Source organism: Heloderma suspectum, chromosome 5, assembly GCF_057233095.1.
Source record: "Heloderma suspectum isolate Gila_16-S chromosome 5, 16-S_ref, whole genome shotgun sequence".
NCBI lineage: Eukaryota > Metazoa > Chordata > Lepidosauria > Squamata > Helodermatidae > Heloderma > Heloderma suspectum.
In genome coordinates, this window is record NC_139462.1 from 23,180,605 (window position 1) to 23,204,931 (window position 24,327).

The 24,327-nt window shown below is 45.3% G+C and overlaps 1 protein-coding gene across 1 annotated transcript in view; it reads left to right on the top strand.

Annotated features, from left to right (window-relative positions):
- Positions 1-20,915, top strand: part of PTPN13 (protein tyrosine phosphatase non-receptor type 13) — a 215,123-nt gene extending 194,208 nt beyond the window's left edge. Inside the window, exons 41-47 of the mRNA XM_084855555.1 lie at positions 971-1,074; positions 7,208-7,356; positions 10,496-10,586; positions 12,620-12,957; positions 15,830-16,045; positions 16,998-17,060; positions 19,946-20,915. Coding sequence (XP_084711681.1) covers positions 971-1,074; positions 7,208-7,356; positions 10,496-10,586; positions 12,620-12,957; positions 15,830-16,045; positions 16,998-17,060; positions 19,946-20,026 — 1,042 coding nt within the window. The 3' untranslated portion in view covers positions 20,027-20,915. The remainder of the gene's footprint in view (positions 1-970; positions 1,075-7,207; positions 7,357-10,495; positions 10,587-12,619; positions 12,958-15,829; positions 16,046-16,997; positions 17,061-19,945) is intronic.
- Positions 20,916-24,327: the final 3,412 nt, after the last annotated feature.

Below are 24,327 nucleotides of genomic sequence, written 5' to 3' on the forward strand. Positions count from 1 at the left end.
CCGAGTGTAGGACAACTATAGCTGTGAGCAAAGATACAGAGCCCAACAGAAGGGAGCTTGCTGGAGGGTCTATAACATGTGCACAAACTTTTCAGCCCTGAGGGCTGCATGTCATACTGGCTCAGGGTTGGGGGGCATTCACGCACATGCGTCCCAGTGATTCTCGTATAGATCTATAGATCATTCTTCCCTCACTGGTAGCAGCAGGAGGAAAAGAGCAGTCTGTATTAGAATCTTTGGGGAAGGAGGTGGAGAGAAGGGTGTCCAGTCCCTTCCCAAACAATCCTCATATGGATCACACTCCTCAATGGAAAAGGCCATTTGTATAGCTGGGAGCACTGATACAACCAGTGGGAATTTGGGGTGGGGGGTGGACTTGGCAGTGGGCTCAGTGCAACCGGGGGGCACAGTTCAGGCCTTGGGGTGCTGCAGTGTTTGCACCCTCTGGTCTATAGGAATGGGAAGTGGAAAACTATGCCGTCTTGGGGCACAGCAAATCACAGGCCCTTTCAGAAACAGTTCTGAAAAAGCACAAGAGCTCCAGGATGTGAGACACTGGGTAGGTTCGTATGATCAAGGAGGGAAATAAGCCATAAGGCATGGATTCTGGGATGGGTTGTAAACCATCCCTGCCACCTACTCTCACTGGGTTCAGACATCATGATAACCCGTGCCCAGCGAGGGTAATTATGGAAATTAGGTGGCTCACAACTGGCACTTGCAGGGTGGGAAAATAAGCCACGGTGGCCTATTTTCCCTCCCCGATTGTGCATACCTGGTCATTATGATGACTCACCGTAGCTGCCAAAATACCCAAGGCCAGCACTGCCTAATCTGCCTATACCCACTGCTTTTATGGCTCAAAAGATTGAGCCAGTTTCATAATATGAAAGTGCTATCATGGCCAGATTTCTTCCAGCTTATTTCAAAACTCTTTGGGGTCTTTTAAGGAAATGTTTGTCTTTTTAAGATTACTTCAGCGACCTTTCATGGGCCAGGGAGATGAAGACGAGATTACGTGGGGAAGTGACGAGTTGCCAATTGAATCACTAAACCAGCAGCAATCTATTAAAGGTAAACAGCCAGTGGAATTTAAGATCCAATTTCCCACATTTTGACACATTCCAGTGACCAAATCAGTCAGCCTTCGATGCAGTTATGTACATAGAAGCAGACTGGATTTCCAGTGGCAGGATCATAAGAACATAAGAGCCATGCTGGCTCAGACCAAGAGTCCAACTAGTCCAGTATTCTGTTCACACGGTGGCCAACCAGCTGTCGACCAGGAAACCACAAGCAGGACATGAGTGCAACAGCACCCTCCCACCCAAGTTCCTCAGCAACTGGTGTACACAGGCATACTGCCTCTGATATTGGAGGTAGCATGTAGTCATCAGGACTAGTAGCCATTGATAATCTTGTCTTCCAGGAATGTGTGTAACCCCTTTAAAGCCATCCAAATTGGTGGCCATCACTACATCCTGTGGTAGCAAATTCCCTAGTTTAACTATGTGCCGTGTGAAGAAGTCCTTCCTTTTGCCTGTCCTGAATCTCCCACCAATCACCTTCTTGGAATGACTCCAGGTTCTAGTATGATGAGAGAGGGAGAAAAATGTCTCCCTATCCACATTCTCCACACCATGCATAATTCTGTACACCTCTGTCATGTCTCCCCTTGCACTTCTTTTTTCCAAGCTAAACAATCCCAGCTGTTGCAACCTTCCCTCATAGTGGAGTTGCTCCAGCCCCTCGATCATTTTAGTTGCCCTTTTCTGCACCTGACCACTGCAGGGTCCTTGAGGGCAGGGCCAACTCAAGACATTTTGCTGCCTGAGGCAAAGGACAAGATGGTGCCTCCCCTTTTCATGTCCAGAAGCTGATCAGACTGGCCGCTGAATCTTTGTTGTTGTTTATTCGGTCAGTCGCTTCCGACTATTCGTGACTTTATGGACCAGCCCACGGCAGAGCTTCCTGTCGGCCGTCGCCACCCCCAGCTCCCCCAGGGTCGAGCCCATCACCTCCAGAATATCATCCATCCACCTTGCCCTTGGTCGGCCCCTCTTCCTTTTGCCTTCCACTTTCCCTAGCATCAGCATCTTCTTCAGGGTATCCTGTCTTCTCATGATGTGGCCAAAGTACTTCAGTTTTGCCTTTAATATCATTCCTTCAAGTGATAAAGTCTGGCTTTATTTCCTGGAGTATGGACTGGTTTGATCTTCTTGCAGTCCAAGGCACTCTCAGAATTTTCTTCCAGCACCACAGTTCAAAAGCATCTATCTTCCTTTGCTCAGCCTTCCTTATGGTCCAGCTCTTGCAGCCATAGGTTACTATGGGGAATACCATTGCTTTAACTATGCGGACCTTTGTTGTCAGTGTGATGTCTCTGCTCTTCACTATTTTATCAAGATTTGTCATTGCTCTCCTCTCAAGAAGTAAACGTCTTCTGATTTCCTGGCTGCAATCAGCGTCTGTAGTAATCTTTGCACCTAGAAAGACAAAGTCTGTCACTGCCTCCACGTTTTCTCCCTCTATTTGCCAGTTATCAATCAAGCGGGTTGCCATAATCTTGGGTTTTTTTAGGTTTAACTGCAACCCAGCTTTTGCACTTTCTTCTTTCACCTTTGTCATGGGGTTCCTCAGCTCCTCCTCTCTTTCAGCCATCAAAGTGGTATCATCTGCATATCGGAGATTGTTAATGTTTCTTCCAGCGATTTTAACTCCAGCCTTGGCTTCATCAAGCCCAGCACATTGCATGATGTGTTCTGCATACAGGTTGAATAGGTAGGGTGAGAGTATACAACCCTGCCGTACTCCTTTCCCTATCTTAAACCAGTCCGTTGTTCCGTGGTCTGTTCTTACCGTTGCTACTTGGTCGTTATACAGATTCCTCAGGAGGCAGACAAGATAACTTGGTATCCCCATACCACCAAGAACTTGCCACAATTTGTGATGATCCACACAGTCAAAGGCTTTAGAATAGTCAATAAAACAGAAATAGATGTTTTTCTGAAACTCCCTGGCTTTCTCCATTATCCAGCAGATATTGGCAATTTGGTCTCTAGTTCCTCTGCCTTTTCTAAACCCAGCTGGTACATCTGGCAATTCTCGTTCCATGAATTGCTGGAGTCTACCTTGCAAGATCTTGAGCATTACCTTACTGGCATGTGAAATAAGTGCCGCTATTCAATAGTTTGAACATTCTTTGGTGCTTCCCTTTTTTGGTATGGGGATATAAGTTGATCTTTTCCAATCCGTTGGCCATTCTTGTGTTTTCCAAATTTGCTGGCATATGGCATGCATCACCTTGACAGCATCATCTTGCAAGATTTTAAACAGTTCAGCTGGGATACTGTCATCTCCTGCTGCCTTGTTATTAGCTATGCTTCTTAAGGCCCATTCAACCTCACTCTTCAGGATGTCTGGCTCTAGCTCACTGACCACACCGTCAAATCTATCCCCGATATTATTATCCTTCCTATAAAGATCTTCCGTATATTCTTGCCACCTTTTCTTGATCTGTTCTGCTTCTGTTAGGTCCTTGCCATCTTTGTTTTGATCATACCCATTTTTGCCTGGAATTTACCTCTGATGTTTCTAATTTTCTGGACGAGGTCTCTTGTCCTTCCTATTCTATTATCTTCTTCCACTTCCGTGCATTGCTTGTTTAAAAATAATTCCTTATCTCTTCTGGCTAACCTCTGGAATTTTGCATTTAATTGGGCATATCTCCCCCTATCACTGTTGCCTTTTGTTTTCCTTCTTTCTTGGGCTGCTTCCAGTGTCTCAGCAGACAGCCATCTTGCCTTCTTGGTTTTCTTTTTCTTTGGGACTTTTTTTGTTGCCGCCTCCTGAATAATGTTGCGAACTTCTGTCCATAGTTCTTCTGGGATCCTATCTACTAAATCTAGTCCATTAAATCTATTCTTCACCTCCACTCCATATTCATTAGGAATATTAGTGAGCTCATATCTACCTGATCTGTGGGTCTTCCCTAGTCTCTTTAGTCTGATTCTAAATTGTGCAATAAGAAGTTCGTGATCTGAACTACAATCAGCTCCAGGTCTTGTTTTTACTGACTGCATAGATGTCCGCCACCTTTGGCTACAAAGGATGTAGTCAATCTGATTTCAGTGTCGACCGTCTGGTGAAGTCCATGTATAAAGTCGTCTCTTAGGTTGTTGGAAGAGAGTGTTTGTTATGCACAGTGAGTTGTCTTGGCAAAATTCTATCAGCCTATGTCCTGCTTCATTTTGTTCTCCCAGACCATGCTTGCCTGTAATTCCAGGTGTCGTTTGACTACCCACCTTAGCATTCCAGTCTCCTGTAATGAAAATAACATCTTTTTTTTTGGCGTACTATCCAGTAGGTGCTGCAGATCCTCATAGAACTGATCTACTTTTGCTTCTTCAGCATCTGTGGTTGGGGCGTATATTTGGATCACTGTGATGTTAAATGGCTTACCCTGAATTCGAATTGAGATCATTCTGTCATTTTTTGGATTGTATCCAAGCACTGCTTTAGCCACTTTATTATTAATTATGAAGGCTACTCCATTTCTTCTGTGGTCCTCTCGTCCACAGTAGTAGAACTGGTAGTCATTTGATGTGAAGTGGCCCATTCCAGTCCATTTCAGTTCACTGACACCCAAAATGTCTATATTTAATCTTGACATCTCCCCAATAACCACATCCAATTTGCCCTGGCTCATAGATCTTATGTTCCAGGTTCCTATGATGTGTTGATCTTTAGAACATCGGATTCGACGTTCACCACTAGCACCATTGGCTGCTAGCCATCCTTTCAGCTTTGAGCTAGCTGCGTCATCACATCTGGGGCTAGTTAAACTTATCCTCTGTTCCTCCCCAGTAGCATTTTGACCATCTTCCGACCTGAGAGTCCCATCTTCCGATGGTATACCAACATATCTCTGGTTGTACTGATCCATTTAGTTTTCATGGCAAGAATACTGGGGTGGGTTGCCGTTTCCTGAATCTTACTTTGATACTAAGCAATGGGACAATGTCCTTCTGAGGGCAGCAGGCTAGTTTAGGGAGTACCTGGCAGGCTACATGGCTTACACAGCCCTGTCCTCCAGCAGCTCGCCACCACTCCCCACTTCCCCAGCATCTGCTGCATGAGGAGACCTTCTCACTCTGCCTAGTGGTAGGGCTCCAGCTCTAGGCAGGAATAAGTTTAGCCTCCACTCCAATTGTGTCTGTTATATTCTCCCATATAAGTGAATGGTTGCTACACAGAAAGCTGCCTTAAACCAGGTCAGATGTTTCAGCTCAGTATTGTCTACTCTGCCAATGGCTTTCTATGGTCCCAGGAAGAGGGTTTTCCCATCACCTGCTCCTGGAATCTTTTAACCAGAGATGCCAAGGGATTGAACCTATGACCTTCTCATTGCAAAGCATGTGCTCACGATTTGTTCTGAAGTGGCTGCACATAGCTAACACATCACTTGACTTGCACTCAGGTGCCGGTTGTAGAGACACCAGGGTTATTGATTAATAATGAGGATGGGTGATCAGTATGTCAACTAACTCCTCTCCTTGATTTCCTTTGGGTGCTACTATTTTTCACTGAGTTGAGGCTCAAGAATTGTCAAGCAATGTCTAGGCACCAATACTCAAGACTACAGCTTACTATCCAATCTACCATTTCTACTGAACAACATGATTTTGGCTAGTATAAAATAACATAAAAAGAACCATGCCAGATCAAACCAAAGGTCTATCTCGGGGGGCCCAAACCTTTTTGGACCTGTAGGCAGAATGGGAATGTGAGATGCTGCTGTGGGCAGCAGCACAAAATGCCTAACCAGTGGGTCGCCACATTGTCATCTACCTTTCACATCTGTGGATCTTAGACTGCATCTTATTTAGCAAAAACATTTGCTTCGTGTCTGTAGGACACCGCAACATCTCTTTAATAAGGAATTGTCTAATTTGGCTCATTGCTGGCAGTGCAATGCAGTTCATGCTTCTTTTAGTCATATGTTTTGGCAGTGTCCAGTAGTTGCTTCCTTGGGGGGAGGAGATTATGACACAGAAAAATTTTGTATTGGAAAAGTCTCTGATATTCACTGATGCCCATGCTCTTCTAAATTATTTACCTGCTTTGTGGAAATTAACATATTGTCAGCGTAAATGGATTATCTGCACCCTTTTGACAGCTAAAAGGCTGATATTACAACATTGAAAGGATAAACGCTCACCTCTTATAATGCAATGGATTGAGGACCTTACAACACTTTCAATATTTGAAAGTGGGGGGGGGGAGACGTCACCTTCAAATGGATACTTATTTGGATATTTGGTGCAGTTTTGTTGCAGCCCATTTATAATTGGTAGGAGGTTGTATGCATTTTATAAACAATCCATGTATGTATATTAAAAAAGGGGGAAATAAATAAATATATAAATATTTTCTGGTGCCTCTTGGCACCGTGTTGGGGACCTCTGGTCTACCTAGTCCAGCATTCTGTTCCCACAGTGATAAACAAGATGCCACTGGGAAGCCCTCAAGGAGGACATGAGTGCAACAGCACCCTCTCGCTCATGTTCCTTAGCAACGGGCCTACAGAAGCAAACTGCTTGTGATGCTGGAGGTAGTATACAGCCATCATGATAGTAGCCATTGATACCTTTATCCTCCAAGAAATTGGCTATTCCCCTTTTAAAGGCTATTCCCCTACGCCTTGTGGTAGCGAATTCCCTAGTTTAACTATGCGCTGTGTGAAGAAGTCCTTCCTTTTGTCTGTCCTGAATCGCCCACCAATCAGCTTCATTGGATGACCCCAGGCTCTAGTATTATGAGAGAGGGAGGGAGAAAAGCAGTTGCGCTGTACCAGTTGTGTTCAGAAACTAACAACACGGTCAGTTTATTACATTAGTTGCTATTAAATTTGAACTGACATTTGCAAAAACGTGGGGAAAGTGCTGTTGACAGAGAGCAGGAAGCGTTGAGCGTGGAGGGATAATGAGGAGGAAAAATGGTTTACGACATGGGTTATTTATGGGAGGCCTTTATAAAAGCTGTAATCATACTATATTTTAATCAGCTGCTGACAACCTGAAAACGGTGTGTGCCGCCGTGCCGGTAGCCGCGGCTATATTTCATGGAATGGCACGGCAGCGTGGGCTGCCCTCTGTAGATGCATTTTTACAGATGCCAATAAATCCATCTCCTTCCTGTGTGCCAGATTGCCCTTTAGTCACCAATGAAGAACTTGCTGCCCGTCCAGTTGTCCAAGTGCTTCCTTCTGGCAAATACACGGGGACCAAATTAAAGTCAACTATCCGGATGCTACGAGGCCTGTTGGAACAAGGAGTCCCTTGTAAGGAGATTGAGGTGAGTGAGCACTCGCTTAGGCTGCCCACAGACTTACCTACAACAGGAGCAGGTTGGCTTTTTTCTCCTGCCCCTTTTATATGGCGAAGAAATTGAGAGTTCTGCTTTCACCCACCTTTCCTCCTCGGCAGACATGCGGAGAGCCTCTGTATTGAACACTGCCGCCTTTGCTCTTTCTCCCAACATTCTGGTGGACTGTCTACTTTGTGATTGTTTCTCAATTTTCTTACATGTGTCAGAACCTGACTTCCCAGGCACAAGTCTCAGTAAAACCTTTTATTGCTGTAATTCCATTAATTAACTTTAAGCTTTTACAGTCCCCATTAAAGATCCATGGATAACAGATTACAATGTAGTTACTTGACCAGAATCAGTTAATGAGCATCAAAAGATCTAGTCAGCCCAACACAGAATGAATCCAAACAAGTTTTCAGTTCCAGTGAAACCAGGAAGTTTTCCACATTACAAAGACGTTGCATTCAGCAAAGTCTACAATCCATCGCTCTGGTTTAAACGCAAGCTTGTGACCACTAAAGATCACTGTCTGGCATTTTATCCTGGCAGGGAAACTTAGCTTTCAGACAGTTGCTGCAGCTCGCTGGATGCCTCTGTACCACCCTCTTTAGTTGACGACATACCTTAACAGACACCCCCATCACCCGTCTCCTGCAGAGTCTTCCTCCTGCTGCCCTGTTCCCATGGACGACATCCCTGATCAAGAAGCAGGGGTCTCTGTCAAGCCCAGGTCTCCCAGCTGGAAGAGAATCTCATAAGCCAGTAGGAGGCAGGAGCGGGGGGATCTTCACAACAATAGAACGAGAAGTGCCTTGGAGTATTACCCAGATTTTCATGGTCAGTTTTGGTCCATCACAGACACACAAAGGAAGATAAGCTGAGTGTAGCATACCTTTAAAATCTAGTTTTCAGCACTTGAAAGGAACATACTTCCAGGTGGGGTGGGGGGAGTCGAATTGTCATCAAACTGGCAGGGGCTGCTCAACCAACAAGAGAGGCTTGTTTCCCACCCCTGTCCAGGCTCCCTGCTGCTAGTACGTTATTATGAATGGAGAGCAACTAATTTTCCCTGTGTGTGCAGATTTCCCTGAAGAAACCAAAATCCCCAGCTCTCCAGTGCAGCATTTGAAGGCTCCTGAGAGCTCCCCCACCCCAATTTTGCTGCATCCCAGCAATCTGCTGTGGAGTTATTGCTCCCACCCCATTTTTCCCCATGTGTGCACTTCTGCTTATTGCTTCCAGCCCCCCTTTCTCCCTTTTTCCTTCTCAGCGGAGAAGGGACTTTGCATAACAACAGAGAAACTACAGAACATCAAAGAAGCACAACATCACAATAGCAATTTAAGAGGGCATCGAAAAACGCTCTAGGGGGAGTTACTAAAGTTAGCCTTTAACCCTTTCACTGTAGGGGAGTGAGATTTATTTCGTACTTCTCAGTAAACATGCACAGGAGGGGGGATATGTTAAAGATTAAAAGCAGGCTACCTAAGGTGATTGAGTGTCCCCACTACTGTGGTAATGTGAGGGGTCGCTGCTGTGCTCTTGGGGGTTTTCTCACTGGGAATGGGAAAAACTACTTTGATTGGGGAAACAAGAGGGAATGGGCATCCCATCCCTGTGACCACGTCACTGCCAGATCACAGAGGCACACCCAGGATTTAATGCAGGGGGGAAATGGCACACTGTGGTAAAATCACCAGGGAGCCACTTTCAGTGGAAAAAAAACGTGAGAGTAAAAGGAGTTTCAGAAAATGCGCCTTTCAAGAGGGAATCGGCTGGTTGGCAGCGGATGGGTGACAAGGTCATCTGTTGTGAAGGAATTCGAAGTGCTCTAACCTTTCACTAAATCGCTCATGAAGTCTGCCCCCTGGTAGGACTGAATTCGCAGGCCCCTGGCATCCCATGGCTGGGCTTGACTCTACAGCTTCTCCCTCTGACTCAGATTCGGTGTCACAGGTATAGCTGCTCCCCAGGCTGGGTCAAGGCCTCATAGTGTGCTTGTTTGCTCAGACATTTGTTCTGTGTTTTATTTTTGCTTTCTACACTTTCAAAACAGTCTGGAGAAGGTGGGGAATGTGGCTTTGCGACTGACACGGGTGACTTGCCTCAGGCCATCCTGTAGGCTCATGGCTGAGCAGGGATTTGACTCCAAAGTTCCGTCCATCGTTTGTTTGATGTGCCTGGAATTGCCAGGCGCTTTACAAAAATAAAAAATCAAACAGGCCTTGCCCATAGATGTTGAATCTAAAGTTAAACACAAGAAACATCAGGCAGGAAAGTTAATTAAACAGAAAAGAAGATTACATGCAATTGCACTTCTCTCTACCTGACCCTCCACTACTTTTTCTGGAGAGAGAAATTGGCCAGAACATACTGCCAGGTTTCCCCGCCTTGTTTTTTAGCAGCCATGCTTCTTGTTCTAAGGAAAGGTGGGCCATTTGGCTGGAGGGACACCAGTAATTTTATTAGGATTATTTATCCTCATTTAATATTTTAACATTATTTTGTTTTCACTATTTTGTTTTTATTAATCATCATCATCATTCATATGAAGTGCCTAACATTTTCTAGAATTTCAGTTACTCCCTGGCTATAGTAGCCAGAAAGAGTGATTTGACCCCTATTTTGTCAACCTCTGATTATTCGTCATTAACTGCTTGCTTAATCATTTAGGATGGCAAGCTTTTATCCAGTAGAGTAGTCAACTAAAGCTTTTGTTGATTAATCTGTGGAAACAAATTGTAATCAATGGACCTGAAAATTAACTTAACTTTCAAGTTACTAAACAAAATCTTACCTCCCACTTACTCCAACTGCCTCAGAACAGGCACTTATATTGAGGCTTTGGTGATGTGCAAATTTATTTTAATTTAATTAAAGGTGGTTCAAAGGCAAATGATCCACTGAAATCTTTTTAATCAGCTAATGGACCTAGTAATAATCAGATGACAAATGCAACCATTTGGGGGATTGGATACTCTTAAGGTTCTTTTATTCAGTTCATGCACTTCTAAGCCTGGCTCAGACATGTTGGAAATTAAAAAATTCCGTGTATTGTTTATCATGCTATTAATTAATAGCCCTGCCCCCCAAAATCAAATGTTATCTGCGTGTCTCACTACAGAATCTTCATGACCTAAAGCCTTTGGATCAGTGTCTGGTGGGCCAAACAAAAGAAAACAGGAAGAAGAATAGATATAAGAACATACTGCCCTGTAAGTCCTGATTTCCAGCAGACTGTTGATAATTTAATTTATCTCTTTGTCTTTATGATCATTTAATTAAGGGGTTTTAAGGAGTCTTGGTTTAGCAACAGCACAGGAATTCTCTGTGCCAGGAGATATCTGGTTTGATTGTCAAGAGATGTGCCATGGCAGTTCCTCAGGGTTGGATGAATTTGTGGGATGGAAGGTGGATAGGATGGAGAACCTGCTGTTTTTGCTTCTGGCTTGGGAAAACTTGGAGAACAAGGGTGGAGAGCTGTCAAGTCCCCTGCCCAGCCATCCTGGCTGGGTAGCAGACTTCATTTAACTTGGTGGGTTACAAGTACAGCTTGATCTTTGGGTATATGCTTCCTGCACTATCTGCTTTTGGAACATTTTGCAGTGTCAGACAGCCAAGCCAAGGGCTGAGAACAAGGCATTTGAGCAGCAAGACAATAATAAGAGATTGGGCTCTGTTGGCCAAACTAGACATCACCAGGGGCAGCACCATGAATGAAAAAATTCATTGAAAAACGCTGCCCTGCATTACATCCAGTCTGGCCCTGTAGCGCAAGGCCTGGTTGCCTGGTATTGGGCAGTGGGTGGCATCTGCATTTGTTTTGGAGAGCCAGCGTGGTGTAGTGGCTAGAGTGTTGGACTAGGAGCTGGGAGATCCGGGTTCTAGTCCCCACTCGGCCATGGAAGCTCACTGGGTGACTTTGGGCCAGTCACAGACTCTCAGCCCAACCCACCTCACTGGGTTGTTGTTGTGAGGATAAAATGGAGAGGAGGAGGGTAATGTAAGTCGCCTTGGGTTCCTTGCAAGAGGAAAAAAGGCGGGGTATAAATGCAATCAATCAATCAATTTTGGTACCAGAGCATCAGGCTGCTCCAGTCCCAAAAGGTCTCACTCAAGCCACTCTTAAGCAGGACTCTAAGTAAAACATGGGGCTGTGAATAATTCAGTATCCTCTCCTGACTGGCATTCCTCTTCCAGGCTTTTTAGCATATTTAGCATCCTCATTAAACAGGCACTAACCTTTGCCCCATCTATATTTTGAAAAAGCAATGAAATCGCATAATTGGACATGGTTGAATGCAGGCAAACGTATGATGCAAGCCCATTGCACAGCCCTCTAGGCCCCATACTCTGCTGTAACCGGTGTTGTAGGGGAGCCAAGGTTCGCAGGGTTGAAACACCAGGATGTTTTGTAGCAGGGACAGTTATATCATCTGCCACACGCCCCTTAGGCTTCCCTGCTCCCTGTTTGCCATAGCTGGGGAGCAAGTATTTTCCCAGCAACAATATATTGTTGTGAGTTATCCCTGTCTAATTGCAAAGTATTTTGGGGTGCCTTGTCTTGAAAGGGCAATTAAGACCCATGGGCTTTATGAAAGACCTGCTTCTGGTGGAGGTGAAAACGACTAGAACTGGTTTGTTGATATGGAACAATACAACGGCCTGCATCTTTGGACTTTTGTTAGGGTCAAAACAAAACTGATACAATGAGCAATTGTACAATGGTACAATCATTACAGGTTGTAACTAAGCCTGTGACTAAGCTGAAGTACATGGAACTGAAAGAATGGCCATATTTTTCCCATTTGGGCCTGTTTCCACTTACTTTTCCTTCCTCTGTTGTTTTACCTGTGTCAAATTTTAGATTTCCTCTGGACAGAGACCTACACTTTCGTACATTATACAGCTTCATGCACATAGATTTATTTATTTTATTTATTTATTACATTTATATACTGCCCAGCAACCGAGGCTCTCTGGGCGGTTCATAACAATTAAAACCATAAAATACAACACAGTAAAACATAGGACTTTTAAAAGTTTAAAAATAGCATGTCAAACCAAAGTAAAACCCAACTTATGGAAAGCCTGGGTGAAAAGGTGCATTTTTAGGAGGTGTTTGAAAGATGTCACATTTTCTGCCTCCCGAACTGCACGAGGGGGGGGGGGCTTTCCAGAGGGGGGGTGCCACTACAGAGAAGGCCATATTACTAACTCCCTGGTTCTTCTGTGTTGGGGATTGCAGATGACACCACCCGAGTGCCTCTGGGTGCTGAAGGGGGCTACATCAATGCCAGCTTTATCCGGATGCCAGTGGGGAGTAAGGAATACATTTATATTGCATGCCAAGGACCCCTCCCCAATACTGTGACCGACTTCTGGCAAATGGCTTGGGAACAAAACTGCACCGTCATTGCCATGATGACCCAGGAAGTAGAAGGAGAAAAGGTCAAATGTCAGCGGTATTGGCCCGACGCCCTCGGCAGAACCACGATGATCAGCGATAGGCTCCGGCTCTCTCTTGTGAGGCTGCAGCAGCTCAAAGGATTTGTCATTAGAGTCATGGAGCTAGAGGATATTCAGGTAAGTGAGCCAGGTGTCACACTTTGCATAGTGGCTTTGTGAAAGAGGTGGATTGAGAAGTCAGGGTGTGAGGGGACAGTTCTGCTCTTCTGGTTTGTTGCTTGTAAGGATCCTAAACCTATTGGTTTGGCACCAGAGCCAGCATCAGCAGTCGCTATCGTTGGTCAGTTGCCAAAGACCTGAGCCTTCAAGAGGGCCCATTGCTGAGCCTCCCACCACCCCAAATGCTGGCTACAGCCTCCCAGGTCCAGTGGTGCGACTTTACCCAGTGTTGAAGCCTGGGCAGCTGTGGTTGATGTCTGCCATTTTTGTTTCCCCACAGTGCCTCTGGGATCCCAACATAACATTGCTCTGGGGCACCCCAGAGGCATTGTGCGAGAATTAAAAAGGCGGGTGCCAGTAACAGATCTTGCCTGCTAGGCCAGCTGTGCCACCGGATGCTGGCAAGGTGAGAGAGGGAGGGGGCCCCACCGTGCTGGATGGAGATCCACCAGTGGGGCATGCTGAGGGCCCCACTAAACTTGGTCCTGTTTGGCACAGTGGTTCAGTTATGGTAATTTCCCAGAGCATGCCTGTAGGCTGCCATGGATTTAAATACCACCTGTCCCCATGAGTGGCATGGAAGAAACGGGGGCTTTCACCTTTTGGGAGGCAATGCAGTGTAGTGAGTGTGACCTTGGGACCAGGGAAGCCAGGTAGTTGTGAGGATAAAATGAAACAACCCCTGTGGAGCAAAGCTTCCTCAAGGAAAGGAAAGGGCATACAAAATAGGACAAAGCATACCGCCCAGCTGGCTGGATTTCTCCTGGCTGTCATAGCAGAGAGCTTGGCATCTGTGAAACATGTGCACACAAGGCAGGCGAATTCCTTCTGTCTGGCGCAGTCCCCCCACACCCCTGCAGTTCCCCTGCTGCGTTTCCAGACAGAAGCTTCTTCAGGAGGCAGGAAACTAATGTTACATCACTCTTATGTGAGAGTAGGGATGTTATGAGAAATTCATTTCAGTTCGTTTTTTATGAGGATTTTACCCACGGGTTTTTCCACAACAATGGAAGGAGAAGTGAATGGAGGATTACCCGGATTTTTCCAAGGAATTGGCTTTGGTGTGCTTTGGTCCGTGCAGGGCTCCACAAGAGAGTACGCCGCACCAATATAAGTCGCTTCACAGAACATACTTCCAGGGTGGGGAGATTAGAGTAAATGTCATCAGACTGGCAAGGGCCACTCAAACCAATAAGAGAGGCTCCCCGCCCCTGGGCAGGCTCTCGATTCTCCTTCCCCTAATGCTCCCATAAATGCTGTGGATTGAAGCTTAGCATTCATTACTTCCTTACACCAACAAAGCAAACAGTAAAAAAAAAAGCACAACTGCAGATCCTTTATTAATCAATAACATCCTGGGAGGTCTCCTGCTGTGCTATGGTCTTGCCAAAAATCATTCTCTTTCTCTCTCTTTCCCCCCACCCCCATGAATTACTTCTTTTCAACAAAGCAAACAGTAAAGAAATGCAGTAGCGCTAATGTGCGATAGTGGCATAGTGAGATAGGGTGTATGGGTATTGCTGGACAAATGTATGACAGTGACACAGCGACATTCAAACCCCCTTTGTAAGTGTGATTTGTTAAACTCCTTCCTTTCAGGATGGGTGAGTTCTTCCATCTCACCATGCCTCTATCATGCAATTCCTCTATCGCACAATTGCGTGACAGAGCAATGTTGTGATAGTGGCATAGTGAGATGGAAGAAATTACCCTTCCTGAAAGGCAGTAGTTAAACAAATCACACCAACAAAAGGGGTTTGAATGTCGCTGTGTCACTGTCATGCATTCATCCAGCAATACCTATACCCCCTATCTCGATAGCGGTATAGGGACATAGCGAGATCGGGGGTATAGGTATTGCTGGACAAATGCGCAGTACTGAGATAGCGAGATAAGGGGATTGCTGTTGGGCTGCCCAGAGTTTTGTGGGGATGGCCACCAGAGTTTAGTGGTAGGCAAGGTCAAGTAAATGCCATGAGGTAGCGCAGAACTCTGATGGCCAGCCCTGAAACAGTGAAACAGCAGGGAAACACAGGCAGGGAAAACATTGGGGAATCACCCCTTGACCAGGGTCAGTGAGGTGAGAGACACACCCCTGGGCAGGGCTATCATGCCAGAGTAAATGCGGAGGGTGGAGCACACCACAACAGAAGCACAGACAAGCCGAATTAAGGAAGACAATTGGACTAAAAGTTGTCTCAGAAGAACTGGTTTTTCGGCGCGAAACTCTGGAGCACCTGCGAGATGGCCACGATGTCATGTGTCCTGAATGACCTCCAAATGCAGCAACCTCGTAGTAAATCACCCATGGAGACGCGCCCCCCCCCCCCCCGGATCAAACACGGACTCAGTCACAATCTGCAGTCAAAGTCTGTATGTTTCTGAGCTTGCAGTGTGATTTGTGGTCCCCCAAAAAATGTGACAGCATGTGCACATCTGAAAAATGTGCATGAAAAAATGCCTACTTTTGAAAAATGCACTTCAATCAATGGGAGAAGAATGCGTACATTTCAAAAATGCACATGATTAATGCTTACATTTGGAAAAATACACATGAGAATATGCACAGGTTTTCATGCGAAAAGAAAGAACGGATTCAAGTTAGAACAAGTTTCCAGATAGAATATGGAGAACTTTAGCAAGCTGGAGTTTTGCTGATTCACACCTGCCTATGCGAGAGAGGAAGGGAGAAAGGTATAGGATTGGACTGGATTTTTTAAAGCCATAGAGGGGCTTGGTAAGAGCCTACACTGCATTTGCTTAGAGATTTGTTTCTGTTCTCAGAAGCCCTAATGCTTACTCTTTCTGTGTTTTTAACACTAAAATCTAGACAGGCGAACTCCGGCGTATTTCCCATTTAAACTTTACTGCCTGGCCAGATCACGACACGCCCTCTCAACCAGACGATTTGCTCACTTTTATATCCTGCATGAGGCACATCCACAAATCAGGGCCAATCATCACTCACTGCAGCGCAGGCATTGGACGATCAGGGACGCTTATTTGCATAGATGTGGTTTTGGGATTAATCAGCCAAGATCTGGAGGTGAGTGAACCTAGAGAAAGCACTCTCCCTTCTGCTTTCAATGGTTATTTGAGCTAGCTTACTACTGTGCATCCATATTTACTCTGTTTTATTCAGAACTGTTTTGCAAGTATGATAGATGAGTATCCCTGTTGACAGTGTAGTATAATCTTAGTACATATTAATGCAAGGATCAACAGAAGCCAGATGCTCCTTTTTCTTGTGAACTTTTAACATTCTCATCACATTAGCACTGGAATAACATGTAAGTCTGTTTGCAATTTAGAAATGAGTGGAAATTAACCACATGCTTTTGAGTATCCACATATGAAAAGGTACCCAATGATGGAGTGCCTTCTGCCACTGTGCAAGACCCGCTGCATGTACCTAGACATATTTGTTTTAGACTTGAGTAAGGTTTCTCTGAGGTCAGAATTAGGCATTCAATAGTGGTCCCTGATCCAGGTCCCCAGGTCTCCGCCGAACACTGCAAATACTGCAGGGAGGGAGAGGGATTTGCAGTGGAAACCTTTCCCTCGCCTGATGACATTGACCTACAGTCCACTCCCCTTCAAATAGTAGGGACTGGAATTTTCAATGGAAGACTAGCAGATGGGATGCTTAACCCTTCGCCACCTGAAGATGTTCACCTCCTGTCACTTTCCCCAGCTGCTTGTCCCCAGGCAGCGTCTCAGGTGCATGTTTGTCCTATTGCAGGGGTAGCAGTTGGGGGGCTGGTGTTTGAGGGGAAAGCAGCATGTGGGAAAGACTTAAGCACCCATCTGCCACTTCCCCCACCCCCTGCAAAGTACATTCTCTCCCTACTGCTTTAGAGCTGCTTTGTGAAGTCTGCTTCTGAACATGTAGTTCCAACCCACCAGAGGTGATGCTCTTTGCACTGGTGTTGCTCTTTCTTCCATGACAGTTCTGCAGGCGCATTCAAGGCTGGTATTCTCTGTATGTTTTTTTGCAGTTTGACATCTCCGATGTGGTGCGGACAATGCGCCTACAGAGGCATGGCATGGTACAAACTGAGGTATGTGTGTCCCGACTTGCAGCGCATGGTTCTTCTTTAAGATTCCGTAGATACTTCTTCAGTATATCCCTTCTGCTCTGCTGGGAACAAGAGTTTTCTGGTGCCGTCTTTGACCTTTGCATTGCGGGGGTGAAATCAAATATGCAAAGGTGAGATATTTTTAAGCACGGAACTTAGGCTCATATGGTACCTGCATATTTCCGTAGAAAGGTTTGGCACCTATCAATGCACCTGCACATTTACAGATGTTGCGTGTAATATGAGCCTCTTATCCCATGACGTCAGCACGTGGAGAGTTTTAGGGAGACATTTTTCTCCCTCTCTCATAATACTAGCACCGTGGGTCGTCTAATAAAGCTGGATGATGGGAGACTCAGGATAGATAAAAGGAAGGACTTGTTCACACAGCACATAGTTAAACTATAGAATTCACTCCCACAAACATAGTGATGGCCACCAACTTGGATGGCTTTAAAAAGGGAATAAAGAAATTGATGGCTACATGTTACCTCTGGGATCAGAGCTGGGGAACATGAGTGGGAGGGCGGTATTGCACTCATGTCCTCCTTACGGGCTTCCCATGGACATCTGGTTGCCACTGTGGGAACAGAATGCTGGACCAAAGAGAAGTCTTTGGCATGATTCAGCAGAGCTGTTCGTATGCTAGAGTTAGAATGCACATATGAGGGCCCAAGGTCAACCCGTGGAATCTCTGTTTCAAGGATCTCAGATATCAGGAAACATCTCCCAAGTACCTAAGTACTTGGAGAGCTACTGTGTTGATCATTAGAACAGACATTCGCAGGTTGGCCTGACTTGCTCTCAAGCAGCTGCTTATATAGCCATCTGCACAGGAAGTTCTTTGGGGATGGGACATTAACCCAGTAATATAGGTAGTACCTATATTTTGATGGCAGACTGTCCAAGGATCAGGTCTTGGCATCTCCGGTTAAAGCAGGGGCACACAACCTGAGGCCCATGGGCCACATTTGGCCCTAGATGCATGTTGTGTAGCCCCTGCACTCCCCCCACTGCTGCCACTGCTGCATTCCCCCCACATATACACACACACAATCAGCATTGCTGGTTTGTATGACTAATTGTGGCGTAAAACCAGCAGTGCCCATCAGGGTTGTCAGGAGGAGGAGGAAGCTAAAGCCGCCTCTTCCTCCTTGCCTCTGGCAACCCAGAATCATCCAGCAGCACACTTCCATGCCGCTAGTGGCAGTGTGAAAGCAGCAATGCCTGCAAGGAAGCTTTAGCTTTCCCCTCCTGCAGTGACACCCAAAGCAGGCTCCAACCCAACCCCAGCAGGAGCATATGTGTGCAGGTGCAGCCCACAGACCCTCTGCGGATGGCCGGTGTGGCCCTCGGCGGTGAAAAGGTCATGCAGCCCAAAGTTAAAGGGATCTTGGATGGTAAGGAAAGACCTCTGTCTGAGATCTAGGAATGCTTATTGCCAGTTGGATTAACGTTGGGCAATACTGGGTTAGAAAAATATTGTGTGACTTCATACAAAAGACAGATTCACATGTTCACAGTCCCTATGCTGCTGTGTTGGCACCTAAGCAGAAAACCAGCAGTACACTGAACAAACAAAGCAGGTTCCTTTATTCCTGCAAAGAAACAGGTACTCAAAACGTCCTGAGTTTATTGAAGCCCAAAGCATCAGAGGCAAGTCAAGAACGGTCTGTGTGGCATTCCTGAATCAAACATCCCAGGATGCTCAACATACTCAAATTGTCCATAAAGAAGGGAATTGTATTTCCAAAACACATTGGGCTTCAATAAACTCAGGTACTTCCAGGAACCTATTCTTCACTATTTCTTCACTGAAGTACTTCTTCACACAGCGCATAAACTATGGAACTCACTTCCACAAGACGTAGTGATGGCCACCAATTTGGATGGCTTTAAAGGGGGATTGGACAATTCATGGAGGAGAAGGCTATCAATAGCTATTAGTCCTGGTAGCTATATGCTACCTCCAGTATCAGAGGCAGTATGCCTATGTTCACCAGTTGCACCAGCTTCGTAAAAGTTGCCTTGCAGCTCCTGGATGGATGATGACAGGCAAGGGACCATTATGGACTAAAATCACGGACTAGGGATGGACGGACCCACTCTGTCTGGTTTCGGCAAGTGCCCACTGAAGCACTGCCCCTGCTTGAGGCCCCCTAGACCCACATTCGAGCCCCCACGAGCTCATCAAGCCACCCACAGTCACCCTGCATCATGTCCATGAACACCCGCCATTTTCCCGAGCTTGTTTTTATGAAAAAGAGCGGTCTTTAAAATGCGCATATTTAAATATGCACACATTCGTGCTGGGAAAGGTTGATATACACAATATTAGATGCGTAAATGGGCCATTTATGCCTCTAATATTGTGCAGATCAGCCTTTCCCAGCCTGAATGTGCATATTTAAATATGCACGTTTTAAAGACCTCCCTTTATCGTAAAAACAAGCTCGGTTAAATGGCGGGCACTCGTGGACATGATGCAGGGTGAGTGCGAGGAACATCCGGAAGGGCGCAAGCAGGGGCAAGCAAGCTCAGCAGGCACAGGCAGTGCGGAGCCCAGCAGACTCCCGGACGCAGTCAGGTGGCTGTGCCATCCCTATCACCAACCCTCACGGACTGTGAGGATTAGATGCAGGTTGAATTCACATTTAACCCTTTTCAAAGCCACCTTGCATATTTGCCCTGAATGTTTTAAGGGAGAATGAAGGAAAAGAAAGGAGCTAAATGTTAGAATGGAGCAAACCTGCACAATACAACTTTGGAGGTGGGGTGTGGGAACTCTTAAGTAGAATCCCCTCTATCACAGCCGTGTTACGACTTTTTATTCCAGTGAATTTATACATATTCTCCTCCTTTTGCAGGACCAGTATATTTTCTGCTATCAAGTTATCCTGTATGTCCTAAAACGTCTCCAAGCAGAAGAGCAGCAAAGAAACAACTAAAATGTTAAAGCTGAATATGCATTTAAACAGGTGGAATTAAGAGAGGTGGTTCTTGAATAATTTGGGCAAATTTACACTACAAAATTAAACTGGTTTAATATTCATGCTGTCTCCTTAGGGGACTGCAGTTCTGGGACAGAGACTAGAGATCAGGAACTCATAACAGAAAATCCTCCGCACCTCATTAAACTACAATTCCCTGCATTCTTTGGGGGAAGCCATGACAATTCAACTGGTATAAACCCATGTAAATGTGTAGGGTGGGTGAGACCTTGTGTGCACTCTGCCAGTATGATTCCCATTCCAGTCTGTATTGACCATCAAGTACCACTATAATCCCCTTCCTTTAAATGGATGGGGTCCTTGTATACCATTTATATTTAATAGTGCTGCATTTTTGCAGCTGTTCGAATCCATGGTAAGCAATTGACATTTTAAAAACTGCTTTCTATTTTTTTTTTTAAGTATTAGTGCTCGCCGCAGATTCTTTCCCCAGCTACTTTATAGTATATTTCTGATGCTAGGGCTGGGTGGGGGTGGGAAATTAAAGCAGTATTTTATCCTGGTGGACTTCCTTACAGGTACATTTTAATTAGTCACTTTTTACACTTTGTTTATAGCAGAGCTGTCTTTTTCCAACAGTTGTAATACAGTAGAGCTTTTTATAGAAAATACTTGAACTGAGTACTTAAGCTTTACGGAAACATCTTATTAGTGTAAGGAATAATAGCAAATGTTTACTGTATCACATGTTACAATGTTTACTTTATATAGAGTCTTGTGTATATATTTATATACTTTTACAAAAAAAGTTGAATTATCAGGTGTCTGAGCTTATAACTGCTAAGGCATCTCCACGGTGTAAATAAAAGGACACTTTTAAAATATGAAACGCGGCAATCCTGTCTTGTGTCCATTTGATCTGTTTTCTCCTCAGCCTCAGGTCCGCCTCACTTTGCCCTCTACCATCCCAGATGTGTCCAAAAATATTGGAATTCTGCAAAACTCAGATATTGCTGTGGAATTGATCTTGCATCTCTCTCTCTCTCTCTCTCTCTCACACACACACACACACACACACACAGCACCCTCTCTGCAATTGCTACCTGAAGCAAATGTTTCATTTTGCTTCTTCAAAAGGTGAGCCTTGATTTCAAATTGTGTATGGACAACACATTCTGAACCTTGGGCATATCTGGATATGGCCAAGCAAATGTAGAAGCAACCAAACATCAGAGCAGATGCAGAAGAGAAAACGGTTGTCAAAACAGATTCCAAGACTGGACTGGGAATTTCTAGAACCACATGGTTGCCTTTGTTATTTCCTCTAGACCAATCTAGAAATTAGTTGTTTCCACTCAGTGCCCTGTCACATGCTCTAAGACAGGGGTGGGCATAATTTGTGGACTCCACAAATTATGCAGTCCAGAAGCTTTGCCTACAACTCCCATGAGCCCTAGCCTGCATAGCCAATGGTAAGGGATGGTGGAAGTTGTAGACCAAAAGATCTGGAGGGCCACAAGTTGCCCACACCTGCACTAAGAGCCAGGTTTCTGTTGGTTTACACAGACACATCAAGATCTCTCCATGGACTGGGTAACACATAACACAGGGCCAGGTTCTATTATGAGGCAGGCTGCAGTAGTTCCCTTGGACAACACATTTCAGAAGCCATTAAAGGGAGGAACAGTCATTTTTATACCCCATCTTTCAGACCACTTGTGAGTGCTGTAAAAGCAACTGTGGGCTTTTCTACATGAGGCTTTTAACCCACCATTTTACCATGACTTCTGCTTTGAGATCCATTGTGGAATTTTTTTTGCATGTTCTTTTCCAACAGGTTTCTTTCTCTGCTTTTCTGTATGTTCCATTGCACAACCCCAAATGGTGCTGTGGTATAGCAGAATTGTGGGAAAGCATGGGGGTTCTATGCCACTGTTCAGGATATACCAGACTTTCCTCATTTTTTTTTTTTAAAGATAAAATGGTTGCAAAGCACAGGAGAGGCCCTGGGGGATGTTCAGGATATACCAGACTTTCCTCATTTTTTTTTTTTTAAGTAAAATGGTTGCAAAGCACAGGAGAGGCCCTGGGGGATGACGACATTGTGTAAAGGACCCGCAAACTACCATGAGGAATCATGAGCACACAATAAATGCCTCGTGTAGAAAGGCTGTATATCTCTGTCCAGTTTATCACATATGAAGCATGAGGAGGAAGTTTAGAGCAAAAGGTAAGGGGAACTGAACTCTTCTTGTGCCTGCCACTTAGGTCTCTGTACTCTCCAGCCCATCCCACTCCTGCAAGCACTTTTCTGCCAGCCAAGCTAATCTGCCACCTCAGCTGTGGAGGAGGAGACTGTGGGGGACAAAGCTGTGGGGAAGGACTAACACTCCGCGCTTGTGCACACTTGGAGGATGAGGAGTAGGAGCAGCTGGTGACAATGGTGGTGAGAAGGTGGACTCACCGAGGGAGGGGTTCCATTCAGGGTGTCTTGTTTAAGGGCCCTCAACAACTTGGAGCCAGCACTGGGGGTATGAACACCAGAAGTGCATAACTCTGCTCCAAAAACTGATGCCTGTTTGTTCTATTAATTAATAACATCTGTTATTAATGTGCCTGTAAGTACCCACAGTGTAACTTTGTATGTATTCTTGTTAAAATTGCTCCCTTCGTCATGGAAATCCACCATCGCTACTGAAATCTTGCATTTCTCGATTAGGTGGGGAGTACTGATGTGGGAGGGGAGGGGGATTCCATGTTGGGGCAGGTGATTCAACTAGATCAGGGATAGTCAGAAGGTGATTTGCTGGATGGTTTGCAATATGTTGGCAAGAGTTTCTGACTACCAGTTTTTTTGCAACAAGTAAAAAGGCGTCTCTCTCCCTACATTAAGATAGTAGAAGCCCTGAACTATAGTAATTCTCAGATGTAGCTTTGTACTTGCATATGCAAGTCACCCCAATCTATGGCTCATGGGAATACAGTTGGTATTGGCTACACTGTCTGTGCCACCATTTTGTATTTTCTTCCCCACCCCACTCACCTGCCAAATACTATGTTGCATCTGGCTCTGGTTGGTGGACCTCCGGGTTCTGCAGGGATGGGGGGGGGCAGGGAGAGATCCCACAAGCTTAAAGTCTGCCCATGTCTGAACTAGATGATACTCTGGTCCCTTTTATGGCTTTCCCCAGCATGGCAGTTGAGTTAATAATATACAATCCCATTAACTATCATTGTTAATTTTCCCAATGTTTTTTTTTTATGCCTAGAGCTAAGAGGTCTGCAAAAGCAAACCAACCATAAAATGTTGTGAGAAATGTGGAGTGAGAAAGAGGACACTAATCTAGGAAAAACATTGGAAGTGAGCTTTTAACAGCATGTTCTTTGTTGAGCAAAAGTATTAAAGAAAACATTGCACATTGGCTTGTGGCAACCAAGTTGTGTCTTGTACTCTTTGGAACAAAGAAAAGGCACCACGGCATCCTTTAAAATGGTACATAGAAAGATGGGCTTAATAGATGCAATTATGCACCTATGAGCAATCCAGGTCTTGTTTATTAACTCTTCTTTGCCTTGGGTGTGAAGTCTTAAAGGGAACATGTGTCATGCCCAGATCCCTGTTGAAACGGAACAGCTTTGGAGCAGTTGTCCATCTTGAACTCCACCGGCTCCTCCTTGTCCTATTCAAATCCCATGTTGACCTCATTGCCCAGATGATCTGACATTTTCATGTGCAGATCAGGTGGCATCTCTCCTGCTGCTGCTTTCCTCAGACATTTCTTGTAAATCTGATAAACTGCATGCAACACAAATGCATTCAAATGTCTTAGGAGCATTTCTTATGCTGTGTCTTGTGCAAGCATTTTAATGGTACTCTACGGACGGGTGTGGGACCTGTGGTCCTCCAGATGATGTTGGACTCGAATTCCCATAAGCCCCAGACAGCATGGTCAATTGTCAGATGATGGAAGTCATAGTCCAGCAACATCTGGAGGGGCACAGGTTCCTTACCCCTGCCACAGATCTGGCAACTCGGCTTTCTAATCCGGGGCAGTCTGTACCTTGGCTATGGAGCTATGTACTACTAGGGAACTCTTTCTTATGTACCAAAACAGCACCATTCACGCAAAAAAGGGAGCTATCATCAGCAAGCTTTGGGAAACACCAAGGTTTGCAGAACTAAAAAAAAAAAAGAAAAAACCCTAAGGGGGTGGGATCTGAAATCCCAATGAGGACTGAGTATGCTCAGTAGTCATGGAAACCTGGCTGAGGTTGCAGGGTTGGGGTAGCAGGGGTAG